This window comes from Polistes dominula, unplaced genomic scaffold (genome assembly GCF_049000335.1).
Source record: "Polistes dominula isolate Pdom_NZ unplaced genomic scaffold, Pdom_raw_medaka contig_26, whole genome shotgun sequence".
In the NCBI taxonomy this organism is placed as follows: domain Eukaryota; kingdom Metazoa; phylum Arthropoda; class Insecta; order Hymenoptera; family Vespidae; genus Polistes; species Polistes dominula.
Genome location: NW_028300939.1, coordinates 1,354,314 through 1,381,802, shown reverse-complemented (window position 1 = coordinate 1,381,802; position 27,489 = coordinate 1,354,314). Strand labels below are relative to the sequence as shown.

General features: G+C 26.5%; 4 protein-coding genes and 1 long non-coding RNA gene across 7 annotated transcripts; 4 read left to right on the top strand and 1 right to left on the bottom strand.

Annotated features, from left to right (window-relative positions):
• Positions 1–8,791: 8,791 nt before the first annotated feature.
• LOC149032864 (uncharacterized) lies at positions 8,792–9,725 on the top strand. Its single transcript, XR_016176246.1, has 4 exons — positions 8,792–8,903; positions 9,053–9,210; positions 9,349–9,436; positions 9,589–9,725. It is a non-coding gene; the product is annotated as an uncharacterized LOC149032864 (long non-coding RNA).
• Positions 9,726–14,498: 4,773 nt separating this feature from the next.
• LOC107072966 (uncharacterized) lies at positions 14,499–18,413 on the top strand. Its single transcript, XM_015333320.2, has 3 exons — positions 14,499–15,397; positions 15,713–16,299; positions 16,393–18,413. Exons 1-3 carry the CDS (start codon positions 14,884–14,886, stop codon positions 17,938–17,940), a joined length of 2,649 nt encoding a protein of 882 aa, XP_015188806.2. The 5' UTR covers positions 14,499–14,883; the 3' UTR covers positions 17,941–18,413.
• Positions 18,414–18,611: 198 nt separating this feature from the next.
• LOC107072963 (cilia- and flagella-associated protein 91) lies at positions 18,612–21,626 on the top strand. The gene is made up of 7 exons (XM_015333317.2): positions 18,612–19,234; positions 19,297–19,505; positions 19,596–19,944; positions 20,042–20,358; positions 20,573–20,794; positions 20,874–21,169; positions 21,309–21,626. Exons 1-7 carry the CDS (start codon positions 18,751–18,753, stop codon positions 21,550–21,552), a joined length of 2,121 nt encoding a protein of 706 aa, XP_015188803.2. The 5' UTR covers positions 18,612–18,750; the 3' UTR covers positions 21,553–21,626.
• pall (F-box protein pallbearer) lies at positions 21,611–24,555 on the bottom strand. 3 transcript variants are annotated; one of them, XM_089171533.1, is made up of 4 exons: positions 24,465–24,555; positions 23,370–23,490; positions 23,024–23,272; positions 21,611–22,923 (listed from the first exon to the last, which is right to left on the bottom strand). In XM_089171533.1, exons 2-4 carry the CDS (start codon positions 23,454–23,456, stop codon positions 22,168–22,170), a joined length of 1,092 nt encoding a protein of 363 aa, XP_089027659.1. In that variant the 5' UTR covers positions 23,457–23,490; positions 24,465–24,555; the 3' UTR covers positions 21,611–22,167. The 3 variants fall into 3 exon arrangements, with proteins under 3 accessions (XP_089027659.1, XP_015188804.1, XP_089027660.1); XM_015333318.2 differs by lacking the exon at positions 24,465–24,555 and adding an exon at positions 24,133–24,458; XM_089171534.1 differs by lacking the exon at positions 24,465–24,555 and adding an exon at positions 24,344–24,363.
• Positions 24,556–25,078: 523 nt separating this feature from the next.
• On the top strand, positions 25,079–26,764 carry LOC107072965 (thioredoxin-related transmembrane protein 1). The gene is made up of 5 exons (XM_015333319.2): positions 25,079–25,284; positions 25,598–25,759; positions 25,853–26,027; positions 26,128–26,229; positions 26,313–26,764. The coding sequence occupies exons 1-5, from the start codon at positions 25,118–25,120 to the stop codon at positions 26,583–26,585; spliced, it is 879 nt and encodes a 292-aa protein (XP_015188805.1). The 5' UTR covers positions 25,079–25,117; the 3' UTR covers positions 26,586–26,764.
• Positions 26,765–27,489: the final 725 nt, after the last annotated feature.

Here is a 27,489-nt window from a genome sequence, read left to right as displayed (position 1 = left end):
TACTTATATTACAGGACAATTCAACACTCGAAGTCATCACTGCGCAGGAACAATAAAATAATTACGTTAGAATAGATAAAATAATAAAATCTGTACGTTATAATATTAAATTTTCATTATTAGAATTATTATTATCGTTACAGAAATAATCCACATAAGAAAAATCATAAACAACTTTCTAATTAATGTTTTGTTTTAGAGAACAATGGGTCAGTCTGCAATTGAATTTCGAAGAGGAAGGTACTCCAATAATATATCTCGTACTTTTAAACAATAATTAATACTTCTATCGATTAATTAATAATTAATATAATATTCTTATACACTGTACTTATATTACAGGACAATTAAACATTCGAAGTCATCACTGCGCAGGAACAATAAAATAATTACGTTAGAATAGATAAAATAATAAAATCTGTACGTTATAATATTAAATTTTCATTATTAGAATTATTATTATCGTTACAGAAATAATCCACATAAGAAAAATCATAAACAACTTTCTAATTAATGTTTTGTTTTAGAGAACAATGGGTCAGTCTGCAAGTGAATTTCGAAGAGGAAGGTACTCCATTAATATATCTCGTACTTTTAAACAATAATTAATACTTCTATCGATTAATTAACAATTAATATAATATTCTTATACACTGTACTTATATTACAAATAATTTTTAGTTTCAGAATCATCACTGCGCATGAACAATAAATTAAGCACATTAGAATAAAAATAATGTTTAAATCCGAACGTTATAAGATTAAATTTTCTTTATTAGAATTATTATTATCGTTACAGAAATAATCCACATAAGAAAAATCATAAACAACTTTCTAATTAATGTTTTGTTTTAGAGAACAATGGGTCAGTCTGCAAGTGAATTTCGAAGAGGAAGGTACTCCATTAATATATCTCGTACTTTTAAACAATAATTAATACTTCTATCGATTAATTAACAATTAATATAATATTCTTATACACTGTACTTATATTACAAATAATTTTTAGTTTCAGAATCATCACTGCGCATGAACAATAAATTAAGCACATTAGAATAAAAATAATGTTTAAATCCGAACGTTATAAGATTAAATTTTCTTTATTAGAATTTGTATCACCGTTGCAGAAATAATCAACATAAGAAAAATCATAAACAACTTTCTAATCAAAGTTTTGTTTTAGAGAACAATGGGTCAGTCTGCAAGTGAATTTCGAAGAGGAAGGTACTCCAATAATATATCTCGTACTTTTAAACAATAATTAATACTTCTATCGATTAATTAACAATTAATATAATATTCTTATACGCTCTATTTATATTACAAATAATTTTTAGTTTCAGAATCATCACTGCGCATGAAGAATAAATTAATTCCATTAGAATGAAAAGAATGTTAAAATCTGAACGTTATAATATTAAATTTTCTTTATTAGAATTTGTATTACCGTTGCAGAAATAATCAACATAAGAAAAATCATAAACAACTTTCTAATTAATGTTTTGTTTTAGAGAACAATGGGTCAGTCTGCAAGTGAATTTCGAAGAGGAAGGTACTCCATTAATATATCTCGTACTTTTAAACAATAATTAATACTTCTATCGATTAATTAACAATTAATATAATATTCTTATACACTGTACTTATATTACAAATAATTTTTAGTTTCAGAATCATCACTGCGCATGAACAATAAATTAAGCACATTAGAATAAAAATAATGTTTAAATCCGAACGTTATAAGATTAAATTTTCTTTATTAGAATTTGTATTACCGTTGTAGAAATAATCAACATAAGAAAAATCATAAACAACTTTCTAATTAATGTTTTGTTTTAGAGAACAATGGGTCAGTCTGCAAGTGAATTTCGAAGAGGAAGGTACTCCAATAATATATCTCGTACTTTTAAACAATAATTAATACTTCTATCGATTAATTAACAATTAATATAATATTCTTATACACTGTACTTATATTACAGGACAATTAAACACTCGAAGTTATCACTGCGCAGGAACAATAAAATAATTACGTTAGAATAGATAAAATAATAAAATCTGTACGTTATAATATTGAATTTTCTTTATTAGAATTTTTATTACCGTTGCAGAAATAATCAACATAAGAAAAATCATAAACAACTTTCTAATTAATGTTTTGTTTTAGAGAACAATGGGTCAGTCTGCAAGTGAATTTCGAAGAGGAAGGTACTCCAATAATATATCTCGTACTTTTAAACAATAATTAATACTTCTATCGATTAATTAACAATTAATATAATATTCTTATACACTGTACTTATATTACAGGACAATTAAACACTCGAAGTTATCACTGCGCAGGAACAATAAAATAATTACGTTAGAATAGATAAAATAATAAAATCTGTACGTTATAATATTGAATTTTCTTTATTAGAATTTTTATTACCGTTGCAGAAATAATCAACATAAGAAAAATCATAAACAACTTTCTAATCAAAGTTTTGTTTTAGAGAACAATGGGTCAGTCTGCAAGTGAATTTCGAAGAGGAAGGTACTCCAATAATTTATCTCGTACTTTTAAACAATAATCTATACTTCTATCGATTATTTAACAATTATTTTAATATTCTTATACGCTCTATTTATATTACAAATAATTTTTAGTTTCAGAATCATCACTGCGCATGAAGAATAAATTAATTCCATTAGAATGAAAAGAATGTTAAAATCTGAACGTTATAATATTAAATTTTCTTTATTAGAATTTGTATTATCGTTGCAGAAATAATCAACATAAGATAAATCATAAACAACTTTCTAATTAATGTTTTGTTTTAGAGAACAATGAGTCAGTCTATAAGTGAATTTCGAAGAGGAAGGTACTCCAATAATATATCTTGTACTTTTAAACAATAATTAATACTTCTATCGATTAATTAACAATTAATATAATATTCTTATAGGCTCTATTTATATTACAAATAATTTTTAGTTTCAGAATCATCACTGCGCATGAAGAATAAATTAATTCCATTAGAATGAAAAGAATGTTAAAATCTGAACGTTATAATATTAAATTTTCTTTATTAGAATTTGTATTACCGTTGCAGAAATAATCAACATAAGAAAAATCATAAACAACTTTCTAATTAATGTTTTGTTTTAGAGAACAATGGGTCAGTCTGCAAGTGAATTTCGAAGAGGAAGGTACTCCAATAATATATCTCGTACTTTTAAACAATAATTAATACTTCTATCGATTAATTAACAATTAATATAATATTCTTATACACTGTACTTATATTACAGGACAATTAAACACTCGAAGTTATCACTGCGCAGGAACAATAAAATAATTACGTTAGAATAGATAAAATAATAAAATCTGTACGTTATAATATTGAATTTTCTTTATTAGAATTTTTATTACCGTTGCAGAAATAATCAACATAAGAAAAATCATAAACAACTTCCTAATCAAAGTTTTGTTTTAGAGAACATTGGGTCAGTCTATAAGTGAATTTCGAAGAGGAAGGTACTCCAATAATATATCTCGTACTTTTAAACAATAATTAATACTTCTATCGATTAATTAACAATTAATATAATATTCTTATACACTGTACTTATATTACAGGACAATTAAACACTCGAAGTCATCACTGCGCAGGAACAATAAAATAATTACGTTAGAATAGATAAAATAATAAAATCTGTACGTTATAATATTGAATTTTCTTTATTAGAATTTTAATTACCGTTGCAGAAATAATCAACATAAGAAAAATCATAAACAACTTTCTAATCAAAGTTTTGTTTTAGAGAACATTGGGTCAGTCTATAAGTGAATTTCGAAGAGGAAGGTACTCCAATAATTTATCTCGTACTTTTAAATAATAATCTATACTTCTATCGATTATTTACCAATTATTTTAATATTCTTATACGCTCTATTTATATTACAAATAATTTTTAGTTTCAGAATCATCACTGCGCATGAAGAATAAATTAATTCCATTAGAATGAAAAGAATGTTAAAATCTGAACGTTATAATATTAAATTTTCTTTATTAGAATTTGTATTATCGTTACAGAAATAATCAACATAAGAAAAATCATAAACAACATTCTAATTAATGTTTTGTTTTAGAGAACAATGAGTCAGTCTATAAGTGAATTTCGAAGAGGAAGGTACTCCAATAATATATCTCGTACTTTTAAATAATAATCTATACTTCTATCGATTATTCACCAATTATTTTAATATTCTTATACGCTCTATTTATATTACAAATAATTTTTAGTTTCAGAATCATCACTGCGCATGAAGAATAAATTAATTCCATTAGAATGAAAAGAACGTTAAGATCTGAACGTTATAATATTAAATTTTCTTTATTAGAATTTGTATTATCGTTACAGAAATAATCAACATAAGAAAAATCATAAACAACTTTCTAATTAATGTTTTGTTTTAGAGAACAATGAGTCAGTCTATAAGTGAATTTCGAAGAGGAAGGTACTCCAATAATATATCTCGTACTTTTAAATAATAATCTATACTTCTATCGATTATTCACCAATTATTTTAATATTCTTATACGCTCTATTTATATTACAAATAATTTTTAGTTTCAGAATCATCACTGCGCATGAAGAATAAATTAATTCCATTAGAATGAAAAGAATGTTAAGATCTGAACGTTATAATATTAAATTTTCTTTATTAGAATTTGTATTATCGTTGCAGAAATAATCAACATAAGAAAAATCATAAACAACTTTCTAATTAATGTTTTGTTTTAGAGAACAATGGGTCAGTCTGCAAGTGAATTTCGAAGAGGAAGGTACTCCAATAATATATCTCGTACTTTTAAACAATAATTAATACTTCTATCGATTAATTAACAATTAATATAATATTCTTATACACTGTACTTATATTACAGGACAATTAAACACTCGAAGTCATCACTGCGCAGGAACAATAAAATAATTACGTTAGAATAGATAAAATAATAAAATCTGTACGTTATAATATTGAATTTTCTTTATTAGAATTTTAATTACCGTTGCAGAAATAATCAACATAAGAAAAATCATAAACAACTTTCTAATCAAAGTTTTGTTTTAGAGAACATTGGGTCAGTCTATAAGTGAATTTCGAAGAGGAAGGTACTCCAATAATTTATCTCGTACTTTTAAATAATAATCTATACTTGTATCGATTATTTACCAATTATTTTAATATTCTTATACGCTCTATTTATATTACAAATAATTTTTAGTTTCAGAATCATCACTGCGCATGAAGAATAAATTAATTCCATTAGAATGAAAAGAATGTTAAAATCTGAACGTTATAATATTAAATTTTCTTTATTAGAATTTGTATTATCGTTACAGAAATAATCATCATAAGAAAAATCATAAACAACTTTCTAATTAATGTTTTATTTTAGAGAACAATGAGTCAGTCTATAAGTGAATTTCGAAGAGGAAGGTACTCCGAAAATATATTCCGTACTTTTAAACAATAATCGATACTTCTGTCGATTAATTAACAATTATTTTAATATTCTAATACACTTTAATTATTTTTCAGATTGTTTCAACGCATATACATTGGTTTAAACGTTACATACACATTAACGTACTTTGAATAGAAAATAATTTTAAAATGAATTTTTTTTTTCAGTTTATCAGATGACTGTCACCCACTCTTATGGTGAAATTTCATGAATAAAATAGCCCAGTTTCACGATAGATTTCAAAGATAACGGTAATTATATCATATATTCCGAGGTTTTAGAAAACAATAGACACTTGCATTGATGATTAATAATTATTTAATTATTCTAATACACTTTACTTATATTACAGAAAATATTTGTACTTGAAGTCATCACTGCGCATGAATAATAAATTAATTACATTAGAATAAAAAGAATCTTCATATCAAAACGTTATATTATTAATTTTTCTTTATTAGAATTATTATAACCGTTGCACTAATGCTTAACATAAAGAAACAGTCATATAAACAACTTTCTAATCAATGTTTTGTTTTAGAGAACAACAGCTCAGTCTATTAGTGCATTTCGAAGAGGAAGGTACTCCAATAATATATCTCGTACTTTTAAACAATAATTAATACTTCTATCGATTAATTAATAATTAATATAATATTCTTATACACTGTACTTATATTACAGGACAATTAAACACTCGAAGTCATCACTGCGCAGGAACAATTAAATAATTACATTAGAATAGATAAAATAATAAAATCTGTACGTTATAATATTAAATTTTCATTATTAGAATTATTATTATCGTTACAGAAATAATCCACATAAGAAAAATCATAAACAACTTTCTAATTAATGTTTTGTTTTAGAGAACAACGGCTCAGTTTATAAGTGAATTTCGAAGAGGAAGATACTCCGAAAATATATTCCGTACTTTTCAACAATAATCGATACTTCTATCCATTAAATAAAAATTTTAATAATCTAATAAACTTTAATTATTTTTCAGATTGTTTCAACGCATATACATTAATTTAAACGTTACATACCTATTAACATACTTTGAATAGAAAATCATTTTATTTTGAATTTATTTTTTCAGTTTATCAGATGGTTGTCTTCAACTTGATTGCGTTCCTGGACTGGAAGGTAATATAAAATACTCCAATTACTTACATTGCAAATAAAATTGTATTAATATTCATTAAAATTTCTGTTTCAGAAGCGGTTTAATGGGTAGCGGGTAAATTTTTTGTTCGTAAAGGGTGGTACCATTTACAATAAAGAATTTACTTCAGGAATGCGACCCTGCCCACGCGAGCCATGATTCTATCTTACTCCCAAGGATAGAATCATGTTCATTTAACTTTTAAGCTGGAACTACCGTCCTTTTTTTTTCTTTTTTTTCTTTTTTGGCTTTTTGATATGCATTGATAGATATGCATTTAGCATGGGAAACTGAAGCTTCATTGTAAGGGAAGGCATCTTCCGCTAATTGTTAGACGGACCCAAGGATTCATTTCTGTAAGTTCGCAATAGTATACGGTGTTGGACTGAACATTTAGTGTAGGTTTCTCCTAAATTTAGAGTCAGTGGACTAGTCCAATCGGGGGGAAACCACTTTAAAAAAAAATCGTGAAAAGTTCCGCTTTAAAAGTTACACCCATCCCCCCTTTTTTCCTATCCCTTTTATGTTTTAACTCTTTTTTATCCCTTTGTTTTCTGTTGCAGATTGGACTATGGTAAGGAAACGACCACAGGTGGACCAAAGGAGGACCAAAAAGGAACAAGAAGTGGACTTGGTAATGTAAGATAGTATAAAATAATTATTTGTATAAATAAAATGAAAATTTGTATCTTTATATAATTCTCTTTGTAGCATTGCACATGTGTGATCATTATTTTTAATGTATTTTCTTTATTTATAGATTCCATGGTACAACTTATAATTGTATACTCCTTTTAATTATTATACTTTATTTTATGGAGGTTGAAAATTATGTATATAAATGTATATAGATTGTATTTCTATAAGTTGAAGTTATTCTAGGGTGTGTTAGTTTTAAGTATCATCGATGATTTTATTGAATTTTTGATTTGATTGAATTTGAATTGAAATTGATTGATTTTATTGAATCTTTTCAGATTACACTCCTTGTCTTTCATTTTGTATTTTTTAATATTGAAATTTTTCTCTGGTATTTTCGATAATAATTTTAACGATTTTTTGAATGGTACTCTTATGGTGGGGCCTAAGAGTTAGATTCATTCCTTTGAATTATATTCGGATGTGAGCATCTTTAGGATGCACATCCCTCTTGGGTCTTCAGAAGCGGTTACCTCCTCGTGGTTAGACCTGGGCAATGGTATTTTACTTTCCATGTAATGTTTAACATATTTTGATATGTTTTACATTCCATTGCAAGTAAAATCCAGCCAAAGACCGCTTACCATAAACATTATAATTGTAATTAGTTTCTGTAATTTTCCAATGAACATATTTTTATTCCTTTCCTTGGCTCCTTCTATCCATTTCATCTCCAGAAACTAATTACCTTATAATGTTTTTTAATAACTTTTATAATGTTACAGGCATTACACCGATAAAACAAGAAATCTTTTATTGTAATATTTATTTTATTTAATTTCAGGATAAAATTATTTTTGTCATAATGCATATTTTATTTTTTAAAGCAGGTTTCTACTATCTCACAATTTAACATATATTAAATAGAAAACAATTTTGATATGTTATAAATTTGTGTTTCTTTTTTCGATTACAAATAAAATGTACACATTATTCATAATTATTCTAAAAATAATGAATAAGATAAAGAGAATGTAGTATCTTATAGCATAGAAAAGCATGTGGAATAATCTTCGTGTGTGAATCGTGTATAAACGTTATTATGAATATTTTTAAAACAATTATGCATCTCTGAAAGTATTTCAATTGTGAGGATTCTTTATCGATACAGATTTTGGGAATTTATTCTTTCATATGCTGCATTTCATATTAGACATTTTTCTATCGACAATTCTCTTCTATACGATTTTGTTTTTTTGTGCAAAACGACAAAGATCTCTTAATGTCTACATTGTCTTTATTCTATTCATTATTTTTAGAATATTTTTAAGTATTGTGTACATTTATTAGAAAAATAGAAATGATTTTTAATTTATTTAATAAATAAATTATCATATGTAGTTTGACCAGCGTGGTCATAAGGAAGGTCAGATTCTGTCCGTGTAAGAAGCCGTGATGACCCTTTTCTTGTTCAAAAAAATGAATTAGCCAATCACAGCCAAGCTTTCGTCCGAATTCTTCAGTTCCATGGCGTCTTTCGTGGAGAACACATCGGAGTGTCATCGTCCCGTTAAGATCAGGTAATTAATAGATATTTTGTAAGGTTTACACCTTTCTATTATAATATAAAAAGGATATAAGGATCAATTGTGATTTTTTGAGTATATTTTGACAATTTTTATGCTTCTATATCGTATTTTTAATCATTCAAAATTTTTCTTTAATATAGGTGGAAAGATCTACTGCGCATCATTTTCGCGCATGCAGTATTTTCGCGCCAGTCTTACGCGTCTGTTTTATGCACTGCAATATGGCGAATCTTTCGAATTTTTTAATCTGTGATCTGTATACTTGTTGCAGCGGATTTTGTTATCCCGTTAATTTCAGGTAATTGTTTCAATTAATATTTTAATGTACACCTTCCTGTTATATATTAAATGATATATAACGAATATTATATATCAAATGCATACTACATGCATAATTTTTATACGTGAGTTTTTTCATATTTTACTTTTTTTTTAGCTTTCTGAGCATGAGGAGAGTTGCAACACGAATTCACTAACCTTTTAATCTTGTGGCAACTTTTTTTATCTTCTCCATATACGGCGAGGTGAGCATTATTTTTTTTAAGTATAAGCATATAAGCATATAGAAATACTACAGAAAGAGTGAGAGAGAAGGAGTGTGAGAGAGAGAGGGAGAATAAGAAAACAATACACTCGACATATAAGCTATTATATAAATGTGTATTTTTATTTCCAGGAATTTTTTGAGCCGACGACAAAACGTAAACAGCCGATAACATAGGTATAATAGCCGAGCGTTCGACATTCCGAAGATCTCCTCTACCAAGGTTACGTAGTTACGTATCTCGTATTCATTTTCTATCTTTCAACGAGGCTACATAACCGAAAATAAGGCGTATTAAACTATTTAATAATTTTATTTCTAACGTTATCGTTTTGATTTTAATAATTTAAAAAGTATTTCACATTGCATAGAATGGTATAAAAACTGGTTTATATTTTATGTTATTCTTTATTGAGTTTGCTGATACAATTACTGTTTTATATAGACAACTTTAAAGATTTGTAATTAATATTTTTACTAGCATTACATATTTGGTATGTAATTTAGCAAGCAGATATAGTTGCATACTTTGATCAATTTCACAAATATTTAATAACTTGATTACCATTCTATCAAAAATATTTAATGGTTTTAATGTGTGCCCTGCCTTCAGAAATGATTTACAGGAAATATTGTAATATAGTCTTTAGTATGTTTCAGCTTTTCAGACTTTTTATTTAATTTTATTTTATACATCGTCATCCTAAGGGTAGGATACCCATCCTGCAGTCATCAACGAAGACTAAAAGTAAGTATATTTTACTATCAAACATTTCTATGATAATTTCAATTGATTTTTATTACAACAATGATATTAATTGTTCTTTTTCTTTTTCTGTTTCAGAAAATCATTGCAATCGAGCGCGTAGGCAATGAGGTTCTCGTGTGTTGCATCGTGTTAAAATAAAATATAAAAAAGTCGACAAGTAGATTCAGTGTTGATCGTCGCATATTAAAGTTTCGTTTGCTCGGTTAAGAAACTCGCAAGTTTCTTTTATTAAGTTTAAACGTGTGTTCATCGTCATCCTAAGGGTAGGAGACCCATCGTGCATTCATCAATAAAGATTTAAAGTGAGTATATTTTTGTATTAAATAATTCCTCAAAAATTTTAATGATTTTCTGTAATAGTAATGATATTAATAGTATTGTTTTTTATTTCAGTTTCAGATTGCAATAGTGCGCGAAGCAATATGTGCAGTGTTTATGGTGGTATTATCAAACTGCGTGCAATGCAGTCTTTGAATTAGTGCAGTTTAGAATCAGTGATCGGGCGAGTAATAAATTAAAATCAAACGCGAATTAGAGTCAGTGTTGTTCGTCGTATAATAAAATTTCGGTTTCGCGATAAGAAACTCATCTATAGTTTCTTATTTTCGTTCATACCGCGTTTTTAGATTCACGCGAGGTGCATCACCATGGTGCAATAGAGCTGCATCTCATTGGAATGCATTGTAAGTATTCATTTGTATTTACATTTTATTCGATTTTATTTTATATGATTTTAAATAATATTCCAAATAACTTATAGTTTTGTTCTATTTTATTTTACACATATAACCATGGATTCTCTTCTTTTCAAAGATGTTGGATGAATTCTTCGATGGATCTTCGATGGATCTTCTTCAATGGCAAATCGAGTATCGTCTTCCATGGTCAGACTACAATACTTGCTGCGAAGTAGGAGTGTTTTGGAGCCATCGCAGAACTTCTTAAACCGTGAGTTTTTATTTAAAGTCCCTCCAGTGCTCAATCATGCCGAGGATGAAAGGTCCAAATCGGCACGAGTTACTGGTTGTAATTATTTAAATAAATTATTGACGAGCACATGAGTAATTCCTTTTTAGGAGTTACTCATGAAAATTGTATATTTTATTGTATGTTTTATTATTAGTTCAGGATAGGTTTTCTTGTCTCATCGGTTAAATTCATTTAATTCATAATGCAATTAATAAATACACTCTCTTTTTTATTACGTGTTAAAAGCATGTAATAAATGTCTTACATGCATTGCTTTGTACATAGTTTATCTAATCGAAATTAATTTTGATATATCAATACTTTGATATTTTAAATAAATGAGCAAGAAGACAAACTTATTCGCGACGGATAGACTTTGGCAGTTAAGTGGTGGCTCAAAGCCCAGTTCTTTCATTAGAACAGCCAACTTAATGAAAGGAGTCGTCCGAGGTTTGCAAAAAATATCCATCATTATTGTAGAGTCTTTTAATACAACCTTTACCTCGAAGCTATAATTGTTTCATATGGGGTAACTTTTTTTTTTCATTCGCTTGTTTAAGTCATTATTCACCAAATGACTTGTAGAGTCCTTAGTCGCTTAGATGAATTTTTATACAAATGTATTTATGTGTTTATGTCTTAATCATATTTTTTAGATCAGGATTTTCAGCTTCTAATATACTAATCTCCCGTTTCTCCCCCCCATACTTTCTGCGTTCTCATCTATGCGTGTGCCCAGGTGTTACACGTATGGGTGAGAAACAGTTAGCGTGGGTTTAGTTGTAGTTTTTTTCCCCTATTGGCGGCTGTTATTGTGCTAGTGATTGCACGATGTACTTTACACCTGTGTGTGCGTATTAGGTAGTGTGTATTGTACATCGTTTCGCGATATTTTTTATTCATTTAATACATTATTAAATACTCAAAGCACTACTTCCTCATATCACGTTTCTGTGTATTCTTATATTTATATTAAATATTTCTAATTTGTTTGATAATCTCGTTTGCATAGTAGAGTTACTGCATTTCTTTGTGGAAACTTTGATATACTTGTATATTACTAGTATGCATACATATATACTAGTGTATACTTGTATTTTTGCTTTAGTTTTTTATGCAATAATCATTAGCCTTGGCAGTCGATTACAGCAAAATACGTACGTATACCCATTAGCATATAAGTTTAGAAAACGTGGTTGAACTAGGGTGTCGGAGGTGCCCCGGGGCATGCTCTCTAGTGTAGGCTTTTGCACCCTGGTGGTATGTGTGAGAACCGTGGAGTGAGTGGGTGGGTATGTATGGTTTTTCTTAAAATGGGTAAAAATATGGGTAATAGGCAGGCAGGTAGTATACTTCTTTGAATGAATGTGATAACTTTAATTTTAAGTAGGTAGGATCCAGGAGAGGCATTAGACTTCTTGCTTCCACTCCGGAGTGGAAATTCCGCCTCCTGGTTTATACAGAATTGTTACAAAATTTGATCATCTCATTCTATATTATGTTTGATTTATTAATTTATTTTGTAACTATTCTGTGATCTGTATTATGTATCATGATTCAAAGGTATTTGCCACCTATTTGAAAGATTCATTTCTACTTCGATTCTATCTCGAAGGAGATAGAGTCGAATCAAATTCGCAAATTCTTTGATGCATTTGATACTTAGTTTTAAATATTTCAGGATTAGCACTACGCACTATCGCGATTTCGTCTTACAGCTGGAAATATTTTATATAATTAACTAATAAATTATTAACGAATTAATGAAATGAAAGTATTGCAGGAAAATGCATTACATTTATATTGCACTTTTTATTTCAATTCCATTTTATTACTCGACGTTAAAAGTGCGAAGTGTTATTAGGTCATCGAGGGAAATTATTATCTGCTTGGACATTCGATTAAATATTCTCGTGTATGGTCAATGAACTCCAAGTTCATTGATGGTCCACGAGCTAGAAAAGTGTACGCGAAATGTAAATTAATTTCTTAATATAATTGAGAATTAGAATCATAACAAAATAAAAGTTTATTTGCAAAAATAGTATGAAAGATCTTATCTTGCTTGCACGTAGGAAATGTCCAAATGCAGTTTTCATGGAATGAAGAAAGAAGAGGCTTAATGCCGAAGAGGCCCCCACTTAATTGTGGCTCAAGAGGGCAACTACAGGCTATTGAGTTATTTTCAAAGGTTCAACAGCAAGTTCGAACCTTTAGAGAATGGCTCTCTAGTCATATTTTATATTTTATTGTTTTACTTTTTTGCTCGTCATTAATTTCTAGTTGTAATTGGAGATGATGGACCATTCCATCTCCTTGGGACACCAGATACGTGTCTATATCGTCAAAAAGATGCATATGTGTTTAATTAGTTCGAATCAGAATATTTAAATTCCTTTTTTATTACATTTTGAAACCTTATTATCGTCTTTTGAATATTAAAGTAATCTCTCTTTTTTTTTGTCTTTAATATTTTTCACTTTTGTAATTTCTTCTTTTCTATATAATGCAGTTTAAAAGTATTAGTTATAATAATTAGTAGATATTATTTTCTCTAATAACTTAATATTTGTACTTTTGCTTTTTCATTTTTTTCATTTTTTTTATTTTTTGTAAATTTAAAGGCGTTATTTTAAATTCAATTTTATTGCAATTTTAAATAGAGATTTCATTATAATAAATAGAGAATTCAATTTGAAAAGTGCATCTACGAATTGGACGATTTATATGTCAGGCTATTCTATCTCACTTGATTCTATAATTAATATAGTTTTCTTTTTGTTACAGGTGATCATCGTTGGATTTAACAACAAACACCTTTGTGATTTTCTTCTATTTGAATTCCTATAACTGTTTCTTTTTTAATTATATTTGTATATAATGGCATTTCTGAAGGCACACACACGCATATATTTATATTCGAAAAACTATATATAATTATTTAAAATTTTATCCTAATATAGGTGTACTATATATTCTATTAAAGAATATATAGTATTTATTCAATAAATATAATATTCATTCAAGAATATAGTAAGAATATTCTATCAATGAATATAATATTTATTCAATGAATATAGTATTCATTCAAGAATATAGTAAGAATGTTTTTTATCAATGAATATAGTATTCCTTGATAGTATTGTACCGTCATCGCGTTAAGTACCTACTATCGTTCACTGGTGGTCAGGTTACTTACTAAGATATCTGTGGTTAAGCGAATAATGCATTTGAGAGCTTCTATGCAATTCTGTATTCTTTGTTATGGTCTAATATATATAGAAGTTAGTAAAATAGAGTTCTGCTATTACCTACATTGCAAGTAGTAATGCGAACATGGTCAGACATTTTAAATAGTTACTTTTAATTATTAATTAAATTTGGTTAAGAGTTACAAGAGATGTTAACTTATAATAAATAATTAAAGTTACGAATGATTCAAGTAGTGATATCTGTTTTTTGCAAGTTAAGTCATCCTATTGATTTTTTTGTACGGTTTCAGATAAGTTGCTCTTTAAAACTATCATACTATGTGAATATATTTCATTCCATTTAAATATATCTATAACAATAATAACAGAGTTTATATATCATAATTATGGTTTATAAAAATATTGAATAATTGTTTAAAATCTTATTACATATATTAGATTGAATTTGAATATGAGATGATTCTATGGCTATAAAAAATGATGGAAGTATACCCTACATTACCAAAATTTAAGGTGCAAGAATGTCAGGATGAAGATGATTTAACTGATATCGATGATGAAGTGTTTATTAGAGATGGAAAAAATGGAGGATTAAAATTAGATGAGGATGGTTTAGTTAAAAGACCACTTATGGCACCACGTAAAAAATATCGAAAATTTTATAAAGTTGGGGTCAATAGATTTCCTTATTATAAAACGCTATTTATACCCATTTGTTATGGTTTGATAGCATTGGTAATTCTATTAGGTTTAATTCTCCTTTGTATATACACTGCTAATATATTTCCATTGTCATTTGCTATGCTTAAAAAATGGATATCACATGAATTAAAGCCTTCAATAAGCAAAGTGCATGTAATTCCATGCACATCATTGTCATCAAAGATTATATGGTCAAGACGATTATCAAAATTTTCTTCAGTAGTTCCTTTGAAAAGTTTCGATGTTAATAAAGATGGAATCGAAGACATTATTGTTGGATTTAATACAGGTTCGCATTTTATCTATTTATTATTCTTTTTTATATTTATTTATATTATCATTTTTTTTTGTTTTTTTTTTTTTTGGTATTCTACATAAAATTATAATTTTTGTTTTTGTTTTTGTAAGTTTTAATTTTCTATGATTTTTATATTTTATTTGTTTTGCAGATATCTATTTTGTAATCATAGCATGTCTTTATTATCGTTTACAATTACAAAGGTGAATAAATAATATGTTATGTTATATTAATAATAATAATAATAATTGATATAGATAATTATTTTGTTAAGATATGATAATGATATACATTATTTCATATTAGGTGTAAATGAAGAAAGTACTGTAAAATGTGATAATTTTGTTGAAAATTCGCTACCTTGCTTGGGTCAATTATTAGCATTGGATGGAAAAACAGGAGACACACTTTGGATTTATTGGCCTATTTATGGAATTTCTTCAATTGATTGTGAATTAGATATTACAAATGATAAAATTAATGATTGCATTGCTTCAGTAGAAGGTGGAGTTCTTTATGCAATTAATGGAAAAACAGGAATTCAGATATGGATAATATCAGATAATAAATTATCTGACGAAGATTCAACAATTTTTCGTATATTTGATGCCAAATTTATATCTGATACCGATAGAGATGGTATTGGTGATGTTATTGTAACAGGCTACACTGTTCAATCTGATTTATCACGTAGAAGTAAAATTCTTATTGTATCAGGAAAGAAAGGAAAGATACTATATACAATTGATTCACCAAAAATCGAATTATTTTCATTACCACAGATAATTATATATCCAGATGGTGAAAATATATTTGTTTTAACAGCAAATAATCAAATGCAATCTGGTACTTTGTATATAGCATCTAGTACTAATTTCATGCACGGTAACTTGGTTAGTTGATTATAAATATACTATGAAATACATTGATTGTTATGTAATATTGTGATATCATATTATATATTATATTAATTAATGTTTATTTAGAAACTAAAGGAGTTGCATCATAGCACTGGAAAAGCAGCATTGTTACCTCTTGTTTTGGTAGACATAACGTTGGATGGAATTGCAGACATCGTTGCACCTATGTTTGACTCTACTATAATAGCTTATGATGGATTAACATTTAATCCAATATGGAATTACACTGTTCCTAATTCTGAAATATTAAATAGTCCGATACCTGGTTATTATAATGATGATAACATTCCAGATTTTATGATAAAACATACAATTGAAAATGAAGGATTTCCAAAATATTATTATACAGTTTCTATGATCATTGATGGACATAATGGACAACCTTTGTTAGAGAAACCAATGGAAGATATTTTAAATAAAAAAGTATCAGGTTTATCGGTTACTGTTGATGGTTTTGGCAATGATTGGTTTTTACATTGGTTTGGTAATTGCTTACACGACGACAATTTTAAAGGATCATACCAATTTTCTTCAAAAAATGACATTGATTTATGTAAAATGAAATTGAATAATTCAACGACTACTAAACTATTAGCATTGAGTCAACTTGTTGAACCACCTGGAATAACTTTATATTCAGAAGAATATGATTCAAATAATTCAATTAATATAGAAAAAGAAATAGATAAATATTTAGAATCATATCGTTATGAAGATACAATAGACATTGATAGTGGAAAAATGTATAAAGATTACGATAAAGGAGAAATATTTAAACATAACAGAGATGAGGATATGCTTGAAGAATCAGGTAATTATAATCAAAAGTCACCACCTGAAATGACATATGAAAATCATGAATCCAACTTTGAAGGAGATAACAGATTTGATAATAATTTTCAATTGAGTAACATGGAAAATATAGATACTGATAATACTTTATATCGTAAAAATAAAAATTTAGAAAATATCAAAGAATATGATGAAGGTGATGAACCAAATAATGATTATTTGCCAATAGGTGACTTAAGAGAGCAACGTAGACAAGTAAATAATAATAATAATGATAAAACAAATAAAGATTACGTTACGTCAAAAGTTAGAAATAAAAGGATAAAAAGATCAAATAATATATTAAATAAATCAATAATAAATTATAGTAAACAAAGAGAACAATCAAATGGAATATTATTATTACCTTCTCTTATAAATTCTAAGGAAGGAAATTCTGTAGATTTGATTTTTACAACTTCTGCATCACCATTATTAGAAACATCTATTACATTGTCGCAAGAAGATTTAAAGTGTATATATAAAAATAAAATATCAGCGAAGAATAATAATATGCATTACAAAAAAAATGCAGATATTATTAAAGAATGTTTAAATGAACGTGACGACAATTATAATTTATTTGAAAAATTAATGAAACAAGATAATATTATTATTGCTCTTGGACAAATGACAGTATATAGAATGAAATTAGAATGTGTTTGTCCTGAAGATATGTTACCTAATCAAGTATGCAAAAGCATTGCATCGAAACAAAGTTGGTCAGAATATTTGGGATTATATGGTAGTGGATATTTTAAACCGTTATATAAAAATACTTAAATTTTAACAAAACAAAACAAAATATCTTATGTGACATATACTTTAATAATAATAATAATAAATTACAATTTCTGAGATATTAAGAAACTTAAGTACAAGTATCAATGTGAACAATTTAGATAATTATTATAAAGTATTAATCAGAATAATTATTATTTACAAGAAATATTATCTATAGTATAATACAGAATTAATTATGTTATATCTGATTCTGATTATACTGAAATTTCATGTGCCATTAAAATCTAAAGATAATATAATATTATAATATGATATATTATTATATTTTTACAGATAAAATTGCATATTTTATTAATCTTGATACTCTCTAGATGCCCTAAAATAGATCTTTATATACTCGTACATTTATCTAAATATATATTGTTTAAATAAATAATTTATTCGTACTATCATTATAAAAAAGAATACTGTATGGCATATTAGCACAAATTGTTCCTATTATTTGTTATTTATTTAATATAAAATGAAAATTTAATGAATCTAATAATTATTACTAAATATATGCATAAATCTAAATGATTTTTATAAGCCAAGTTCCTGAAATATAAATGCTGTTGTGTAATGTGATAAATATAAATAAATTTCCATATTAATCCATTAAAAATATAATATTTTTAATTATTATACTTCTATCTTAATAATATTCTTATATTTATGGATTATTAACAGTATTAAAAAATTGTATTTATATTTATTTTAATTTAAGCATACTATATATAAAAAAAAATAGAAAAACCCAAGGTAACACATTGCTTGTTTGATCAATATGTTCATTATCTTCTATAGTGCATGCAGTATGATTCTTTGCTGTTTTTTTTTTGTTCACAATTAGTTATTGTGTATTTGATACATCAAGAGAAAATATTAAGATTAAATCGATACATTATTTATTCTCATGTATCTGTGGGCAATGAATCAAATAAGACCTACTTAATAGTTGCTTTCTTTATCTCTCTCTCTACTACATTTTATTTAAAATATAATATAAATTACAAAACTATGGCTACGTATTGTAAACCAATTGAGCTTATAATTCAACAAAAACATAATCATTTTCAAGGATCAAATCCTTGTCAGTATTTTCCAAGAATACAGAATAAAAATATACGTTATGACACTGAGGTATTGGACAAAGTTTTGAAAAATATGAAACAACAATATTGCATTTCAATGATGCAATCAAAGTTATTTAAAAATACAGGAACACAAACAGATTATAGAGAAAGTGAAACACAGACGATACCATGGGAGCCTCCATACAAAATACATCCAGGTAAGACTAAATATAGAAATAAATATAGGGTGTTATTAAAACAATTATATTTTTTGAATTAGGTCATAATCCAGAAGTATTAACTGTTGCTCATTTAACTTGGGGTCATGGATTACCAGCAGGAATGCATGAAACTGATATTATTAATAGAACAAAAATGAAAAGAGCTTGGGAAATGTTTCTTCCACCGATGGATACAGAAGCTAATATTAAAATACGAAAGTTTATAACAAAAGCTTTAGAAGAAGAGCAATGGGCTTTTAGAGATGCAGTAATTATATTACTTGTTATTTATTTTTATATTTATACAAATAACAGAATTATATAGTACATGTTTAATGTCTATTATTTTTTGTAAAAGGAAATACAATGCATAATGGATATGCGTCTTCAGTTAATGAAAAAGATTTCACGTTCGAAAGAATCTAAATATAACGAGAAGATAGAAAATCGTTTCAAACGTTTGAAAAATAATTTGGGCACCCGTAGAGATGACAAAATCAAAGTTATTAGACAAAATTTAAAACGAGATTTGAGAAAGTTGCATAAATTGCATCATGATAAATCCCAGAAAAAAGATACTATCAAATCATATATTAATCGTGTCTCCGAATGTTATAGATCACGATTAGACGTTGAAAAATATTCTGTAGGAAAATTTAAAAAAATGAAAAAACAATCATCAATAAATGATATTAGTAATTATGAAGGTACAATCATAATTTTAAATAATTTATTCTTTTATTTTATACGTCGTCATTTTAATTGATGTTTTTTTTTTAAATATGACAATTATATTTTATTTAGAAATAGAAAATATGAATTTGATGTCAACTAAATTATCAAATTATAAAGAACCAAAGTCAAAAATTGTATCACCAACTGAATTATGTGTACGTGAAACAAGATGGACTGATGATAAATTAAAAAAATTGTATATGGATTTAAAAGCAATGCGCTTAAATATTATATCTCCAGAGACACCGACAATAATGAAAAAGAAATTTAAAACTCCTGTATTACCAACTACACCATACAGAATTCAAGAACGTAAAGATACATTAATAGATCAAGCAGCGTTGTGTATTCAAGAAACAATCAGGGGTAGAGCAACTCAATGCATGGTAAAGTCATTAATTTAATATGATATTTTTTATTTAACATTTGTTTTTGTATTTTTTTTTTGTAATAATTATATTCTAAATTTATTTTTTTTATAGAGACACGCAGCAAATAGTAAAAGCAAAAATAATCCAGGCTCTTATAAATATAAACATTAGTTTTTAATCTTACTTTAATTTTAAATGTTTGAAATAGAATAATATAATCATTTTATAGATGTTTGAAGGTAGAAATAGATGTAGAGAATTAATTAAAGAACTTCAATCCACTTATAATATTAAGGATTATAATAATGAAGTACAGCAAATAGAAAAACAAGAAATATTTGATATTCAACAAAAACAACGTGATAGTTTATTACAAGAAGAATTGTTATGTGAAATTATTGATTCATTGGAAGGTGCAACTGTATGCGGAATGTTAGATTATTTAAGTAAAGTAAGAATGATTTTAATGTCATTCGTTTGTATATACCATTTGTTTATTATTGTGTTACTTATATAATTTTGAATGAAAGGAACTGATAAGATTGAAAGATGAACGCAATGCACATATTTTTGGATTACTTGCTGAAAAAGAAAGATTAATGCGTGAAGCTGCCGAAGCTGGACGACGACAACTTGAACGTAATCGTCGTAGAGAATGCGATGAAATGTTCCAACAAATAATCAAAATAGATCAAGATACTGTAGAAATTTATTTAGATGATATTATAAGGAAAGAAATAGAAGAAATATCATGTCAAAATGCTGAAGAACATATTTTACAATTCTTTGATCATGTGAATGAAGTTTCAAATAATACAATGGAAAAGTATGTTAACACACAATTTTATTATTCATCATCAGTATAATTTAAATACTTATACTATATGTAGTCAAATATGAAGTATGTATATATATATATATATATCAGAAAATACTAATTTACTAATATTAAATAAAACTGTTAGTTTGACAGATCTTGCAGAAGAAGAAATGATAGCAGATATGATTTATAATTTTGTTTTACCAGAAGTTGGAAAATTCAATGCTCGTGAACAGATAAAAAAGAAACAGCAAAGCTATTTACAAAGTGCACATGCAATATTGTATAAGAAATCAAATTCTTTACTTGTTAAAAGAAAAAATTCCGAAGAATTGAACGAAGAATTATTGTTGCAAAAAGATTACTCAGATACAGAGGAAAGTGTATAATAATTGATTTAAAAATTGAGTTTAGCTAAATTTAATTTATGAATAATATGATGAATACTTCTTTTTTTTTTTTTTATAAAAGATTCTATATACCTATGAATTTTATCTCAGCATGGAACCTTATAATTTTGTTTTTTTTTTGTTACTGTTTAAATGTACATTCATTCCTTACATCTATGTTAAAGTTATATGTTATTATAGTCCATCCAATTTTTTTTTTTTTTTTTATATATATAATACAATTTATATCACATTTTTACTTTAAAACCAAAAAAAAAAAAAATGAATATGATTATTATTGATCTGATCTATAACAATATTAATTCTATGCCAGGAATGTAGTATAGAAGGAGTAAATCTTTTCTTTTCTTTTTACTAATACTCGGTATTTGAATATCTCTGATATATGATTAAATTTATGAAATACTGTACTCTATCTACTTTTGTCAACAAATTTGTATAATTTAAATATGTAAATATGTATAAATATAATTCATAAATTATATTAATTAAATAATAATTTCAAATGCACAGTATAAAGGTAACAATATTGCATTAAAATATGCCTTCGAACAAGACCTGACTATCTACAACAACAAAAAAAACAAAAATGTTTTAATACGAAGTAGATGGGTATCCTTCTAACGTATTTCCTGCAAGAAGATCTGATATAAACTTTTTAAATTTTACATCTTTTGCGTCATTCGATGGTTTTCTTTCTACAATTAATTTACGCTTTTTAGCTTCTAATTCCTTTGTTGAATCTGAGTCACGTTGATTACAGATATCAATATGTTTTCTTTTGCAAGAATCTATTGTATCAGGTTTTTGCGTTTCTTCTCTTGCCCTACTCAATTCGGCAGTTAAATCGCCCATTTTTTGTTCCCATTCTTCCAAATGTTTTTTCATTTCTGCCAATTGCATATCTTGATCATTAATTTTCTTCGCTTGTTTTTGCAATTTTAAATTTTGCACTCGCATTTGTACCAATTGTTTTTTCATTCTCAATTTCATTTTAGTTATTTCAAATTTAGCATACATTACAGAAAATTTATTTCTTTTGGTACGACTGTAAATTTTCTTAAATGTTTGATTGAGTTTTTCCGTACTATAACTGTGTGATAATGAAGCATTATTCGAGCTTGCAGTATGATGTGAAATCATTAAGCTTCCACCAGGAAGCTCGTAAGAACCCACATTACTAACAACAGATGTACAAATACTATGTTTTAAATCTGGTAAAATTTTTTCATCAAAATGTTCCATAGCCATACTACTAATATCACGTAATTCTTGTAATATTTCATGTGCCCTGGGTGGTTGTTTCGAGTCACGAATTAAACGTAGAACACGAAAAATTTCATCGATTACCTGTAACATTAACAATGTTTTAACAATAAGTTAAACAACAACAATTATTATTATATTCATTAAACTTTCTCATATATCATTTAATTAAACTACAACTTACTTTTCCGGGTATGAAACAACATAAGTTTAAGTCAACATATTTGATAAAAGTCATTGATAACATTGATATTCTTGTTTCTATTGCTGTTAAAATATCACAATGACGTGCTAAAGGATGACTTCTTCGTTCTGATTCTCTTCGTGGTAATTGATTTTTAACTTTACGTAGACATTGTGCATGATATTTTTCCATAAGATTAAAACCACGATTAAGTAGTTTTCTACAAATTCGATCAAATCGTTTACATATCTGTAAATGAAAAAAACACATTTTTTTTATTTTATATCGTTTAACAATGAGAACATGATAAAATGTATAAAATAATATATATAAATATGTATCTTACAATTCTGTATTTAGAAATTTCATCATAAGTAAGGTTAGATAAAATAGTCTCCAGCACAATATCGGGAAGATCAACTATGTTTAACATGTTTAAAAGTTTTCCAGAAAATATTCACATATATCTGTAATTTGATATATACAAAAGGTCCAATGTATTTATTAATTTACGACAACATTATTTTTTATGTCACATGATAGAGTAATCAATGTAAATATAAACTATGTGTAACTAATAACAACAATATATATAAAAAAAAAATAATAATAATTACAATGAAATTAACTATATGTGATTTAAAAATACATGTATCAAAAATAATCTCAATTATACATTGACTGTTTATAATATTTGAAAAAAAAAGAAAATGAAAAGAAAATCAATTTACTTTAAAATAAATTTATAAAAATATAGTTATGTATATAAAGATATTACATACAGATATATATTATGTATATATATATATATATAAGAAGTTAACAGATAAAATTAAGAAAGTTAAGACATTAGTTGCTAATTATGTAAAATCTATGTCATCCTCATAAATAGACACATTGTATGATAATTAAAAATTTGTTTATAAAAACAAAGAATAATTCTTAAAGATCATTTTGTATAGTATATAATATTAATACAAAAAGATGTTGAATATTTTCAAAGATTATGTTCTATATACTTCTTATATATTTATACATGAATTAATTTTAAATATTATAGTTTCAATCAAATGAACATTTCATTAATATTATTTCAATGTATCTCATACTCCTGAAAATTCACTATTTATGTATCATTGTCAACAGGGATATGCACTCATCACCACCAACTTTCAATTAAATTTATATTGTCCAATATAACAAAATAAGACGCAATAAAAACAATACAATATCGATTGTATTTTATAAAACTAATTCTCTTAGAAAACTATTCAATCGTCTCATATCTTAGGAAAATTCTAGATCATTCTTTAAACATACTTATTATAATAAACAAATTTAATAAGTTAATATTGGTCAAGTTCTTAAGAACAAATGTACGCAAGGATATATATTTTAGATATAAATGTATATCGGTGAGTATTCTTCTTTGAATACTCACCGATACATTATTATGCACATATGAACAATATTAAATTCTTTAGTGTTGCCCAATTTTAAAGTATGTCCAATTAAAAGTTACATTCGTAAAATGTAATGATCAGTTTCTATGAATTTTTCGACGTATCTAGGGACCCTATAGGAGGGACGCGCCATGTACATTGCTGGGGGGACTGGAACTCGTGTAGTCACGTGATTGCGCGCGAATAATTCAAACGATAAGTTATAGATTAGGTTTGTACATTTATAATTGTAATTATTAAATGAGTAAATTAAACAACTTACACTTATAGAATACTACTAAAAAAAACAATTAAATATAAATATCACAATAAAAACTATAAGTATTCTAAACCTTAAACTAACCACAGTTGTTAATACATACTAAAGATAAACATGGCTGCGCAATGCAACGGAAGCTGTCCCCTCACATTTTCAGCCTAGCAATGTACATGGCGCGTCCCTCCTATAGGGTCCCTAGACGTATCATTTCATTCATAATTTGGATTGGTTTATTCATATTAAAGTTTCATTCTTATGATTTCTGAATGAAAATCTTAAATCATATGATTCGTAGTAAGATCTATAGTTTATGTTATTAATGGTTGGATGGCGCGCATAAAAGTGGGTGCCGGTGAATATTACTAAAGTAAGATGTCGTACGTTGGGATGGGACGTGTTTTTAACATCGTGTGTTTTTATCTCCTATTATTAGGAGTTGTAAGTGCTAATAATCAACGAGTTGCTAAAGAATCTTTAGTAGAAAAGCTCGATGAAGAAAATTGGGATCGTATGCTTCGAGGAGAATGGATGGTCGAATTGTAAGTTGAAAGAAAACCATGGATGTGGCGACGAAGTCGTCAAATTTGATGGCGTGTAGAGAAAATGTGGCGTTGCTCCAATATTTTCATCTTATTTTATTTATACATTTATTGTTATATTTTTATCGAATTGTTTATTAAAAATGATGACTCAGTTGTATTAATACATTAAATTTGACGACTGATGTATATTAAATTTCAACATTTATCTTGTAACTTTTGAATGTAGAAAATGGACTTTTAATGATAACTTTAACAAAGATATTATTTGTGATATTCGGAATTTATTTATTTATTTAATTTTTTTTTATAGCTATGCTCCATGGTGTCCAGCCTGTAAAGCTCTCGAACCAGTATGGGAGCATTTAGCTTCTTGGAAAGAAAAACTTCATATAAATGTTGGCAAAGTAGATGTAACTGATTCACCAGGACTTAGTGGACGTTTCATGGTTACAGCATTGCCTACTATTTATCAGTAAATTATTTATTTTAAATAATTTGTTAAAATAATATATGTTTTTTTTTTATAATTATTATTTAATTATTATTATTATTATGTATATTATAGTGTAGTAGATGGCGTCTTTAGACAGTACAAGAGTCCAAGAGATAAAGAAAATCTTATTCAATTTGTAACTGATAAAACTTGGGAAAAAATTGATCCTATACCCAGTTGGAAAAGTCCAACTTCCATTCACATGTCTGTCCTTAGTCAATTCTTCAGATTATCACAAGTATTAAGGGTAATTAAACCCCCCCATTACTTTGATTACACTTCAATTAACGACATTTGTTAATTGTTTGTATTTTTCTTTTTTCTATTGGTTTTTTGTTTGTTTGTAGGGCATTCATAACAATCTCATGGAAGATTTTGGATTACCAACATGGGGAAGTTATTTGATTTTTGCAATAACAACTATTGTTCTGGGTGCATTATTGGGCTTGGTAATTGAAATTTATTACCTATAAGAAGCTATCATATTTTGTCATATTTGTCATTTTAATATTTATGGTGTATATATTTATAGATTATTGTATGTCTCATTGACTTGATTTATCCACCTAAACCTATGCAATCTCAAGGAAAGAAAAAACAACAGGATGGTAGTAGTGCAGCTTCGCAAGAAAAAAGTTCGGGTGATGATGAAATCGTTGAAAATGTAAAAGATGATTTGGTTGATGAAGAAGGTTCAGAATCTGAGGAGGTGGTGGTTAATGAAACAAATAGTAAAGAAAAAGATTCCAAAGCAGATACCAGCAGTCCGAATGTTCGCAAGCGTAAACCACGTAAAGCTGATTAGAGGTATTAATTTGTTAAGTGTAAATAATTCATGGTCTCAGAAAATTGCGCAGATGATGATATTTACGCATTTGTTGTTGCGATCCACAATTAAGAGTCGATCCCAATGTTGTAATGTTGCTATTTTGCACTTGACATTACACTCGTTAAAAAACAAAAAAAAAAAGAAAGAAAGAAAAATTAATAAGTATTACAAACAAGTATGGCAAATTTCAGAAAAGAAATAAATTAACGATTATTATTATTATTAATATTATAGATGTCATTTGTATAAAAGAAAATAATCGTAAAGCATTTTCGTGACTTTTTTTTTTTTTTATTTGTATTATTAAATTCGATATTATTTTTTTAATTTTAATATATATATATTATTTGATACAAACCAAAAGAATATATATTTTTCATTGAATATTTTCATGTGCTCGGTGCAATAAATAATAATTTATATAAATAATAATTCTGATGTTCAATATAATATTATTAATTTTACAAAAGTATTATTATACTTGTTTCGAGAAAGTTTATCTTTCAAAATTAATTGCAAAGAACTGATTTATTATAGCAGCTATATCAAATGATTATTATTAGTTTGGTATCTTTTTTTTCGTTTTGTCATTTTTTTTTTATTTTTTATTGGAATATGTTATTTATATTTATGTTATTTTTAATTTTTATTTAAGTTCAAATGTTTCAAGTAAATTGTGTCGTCAGTATTTTTTTTTTTTTTTTTTTTTTTTTTTCATTAATAAACTTTATTTTTATGCAAGAAAAAAACTTTCAATGTGTTTGAGCATCTAACTGTGATGCCTAATGGCTTTTTAAATTTATTGTTGTTTTTTTAATTAATCAGTCTTATATGTTCTATCATTTAAAATGTTTTCACACATTTCACTTTTACAATACAT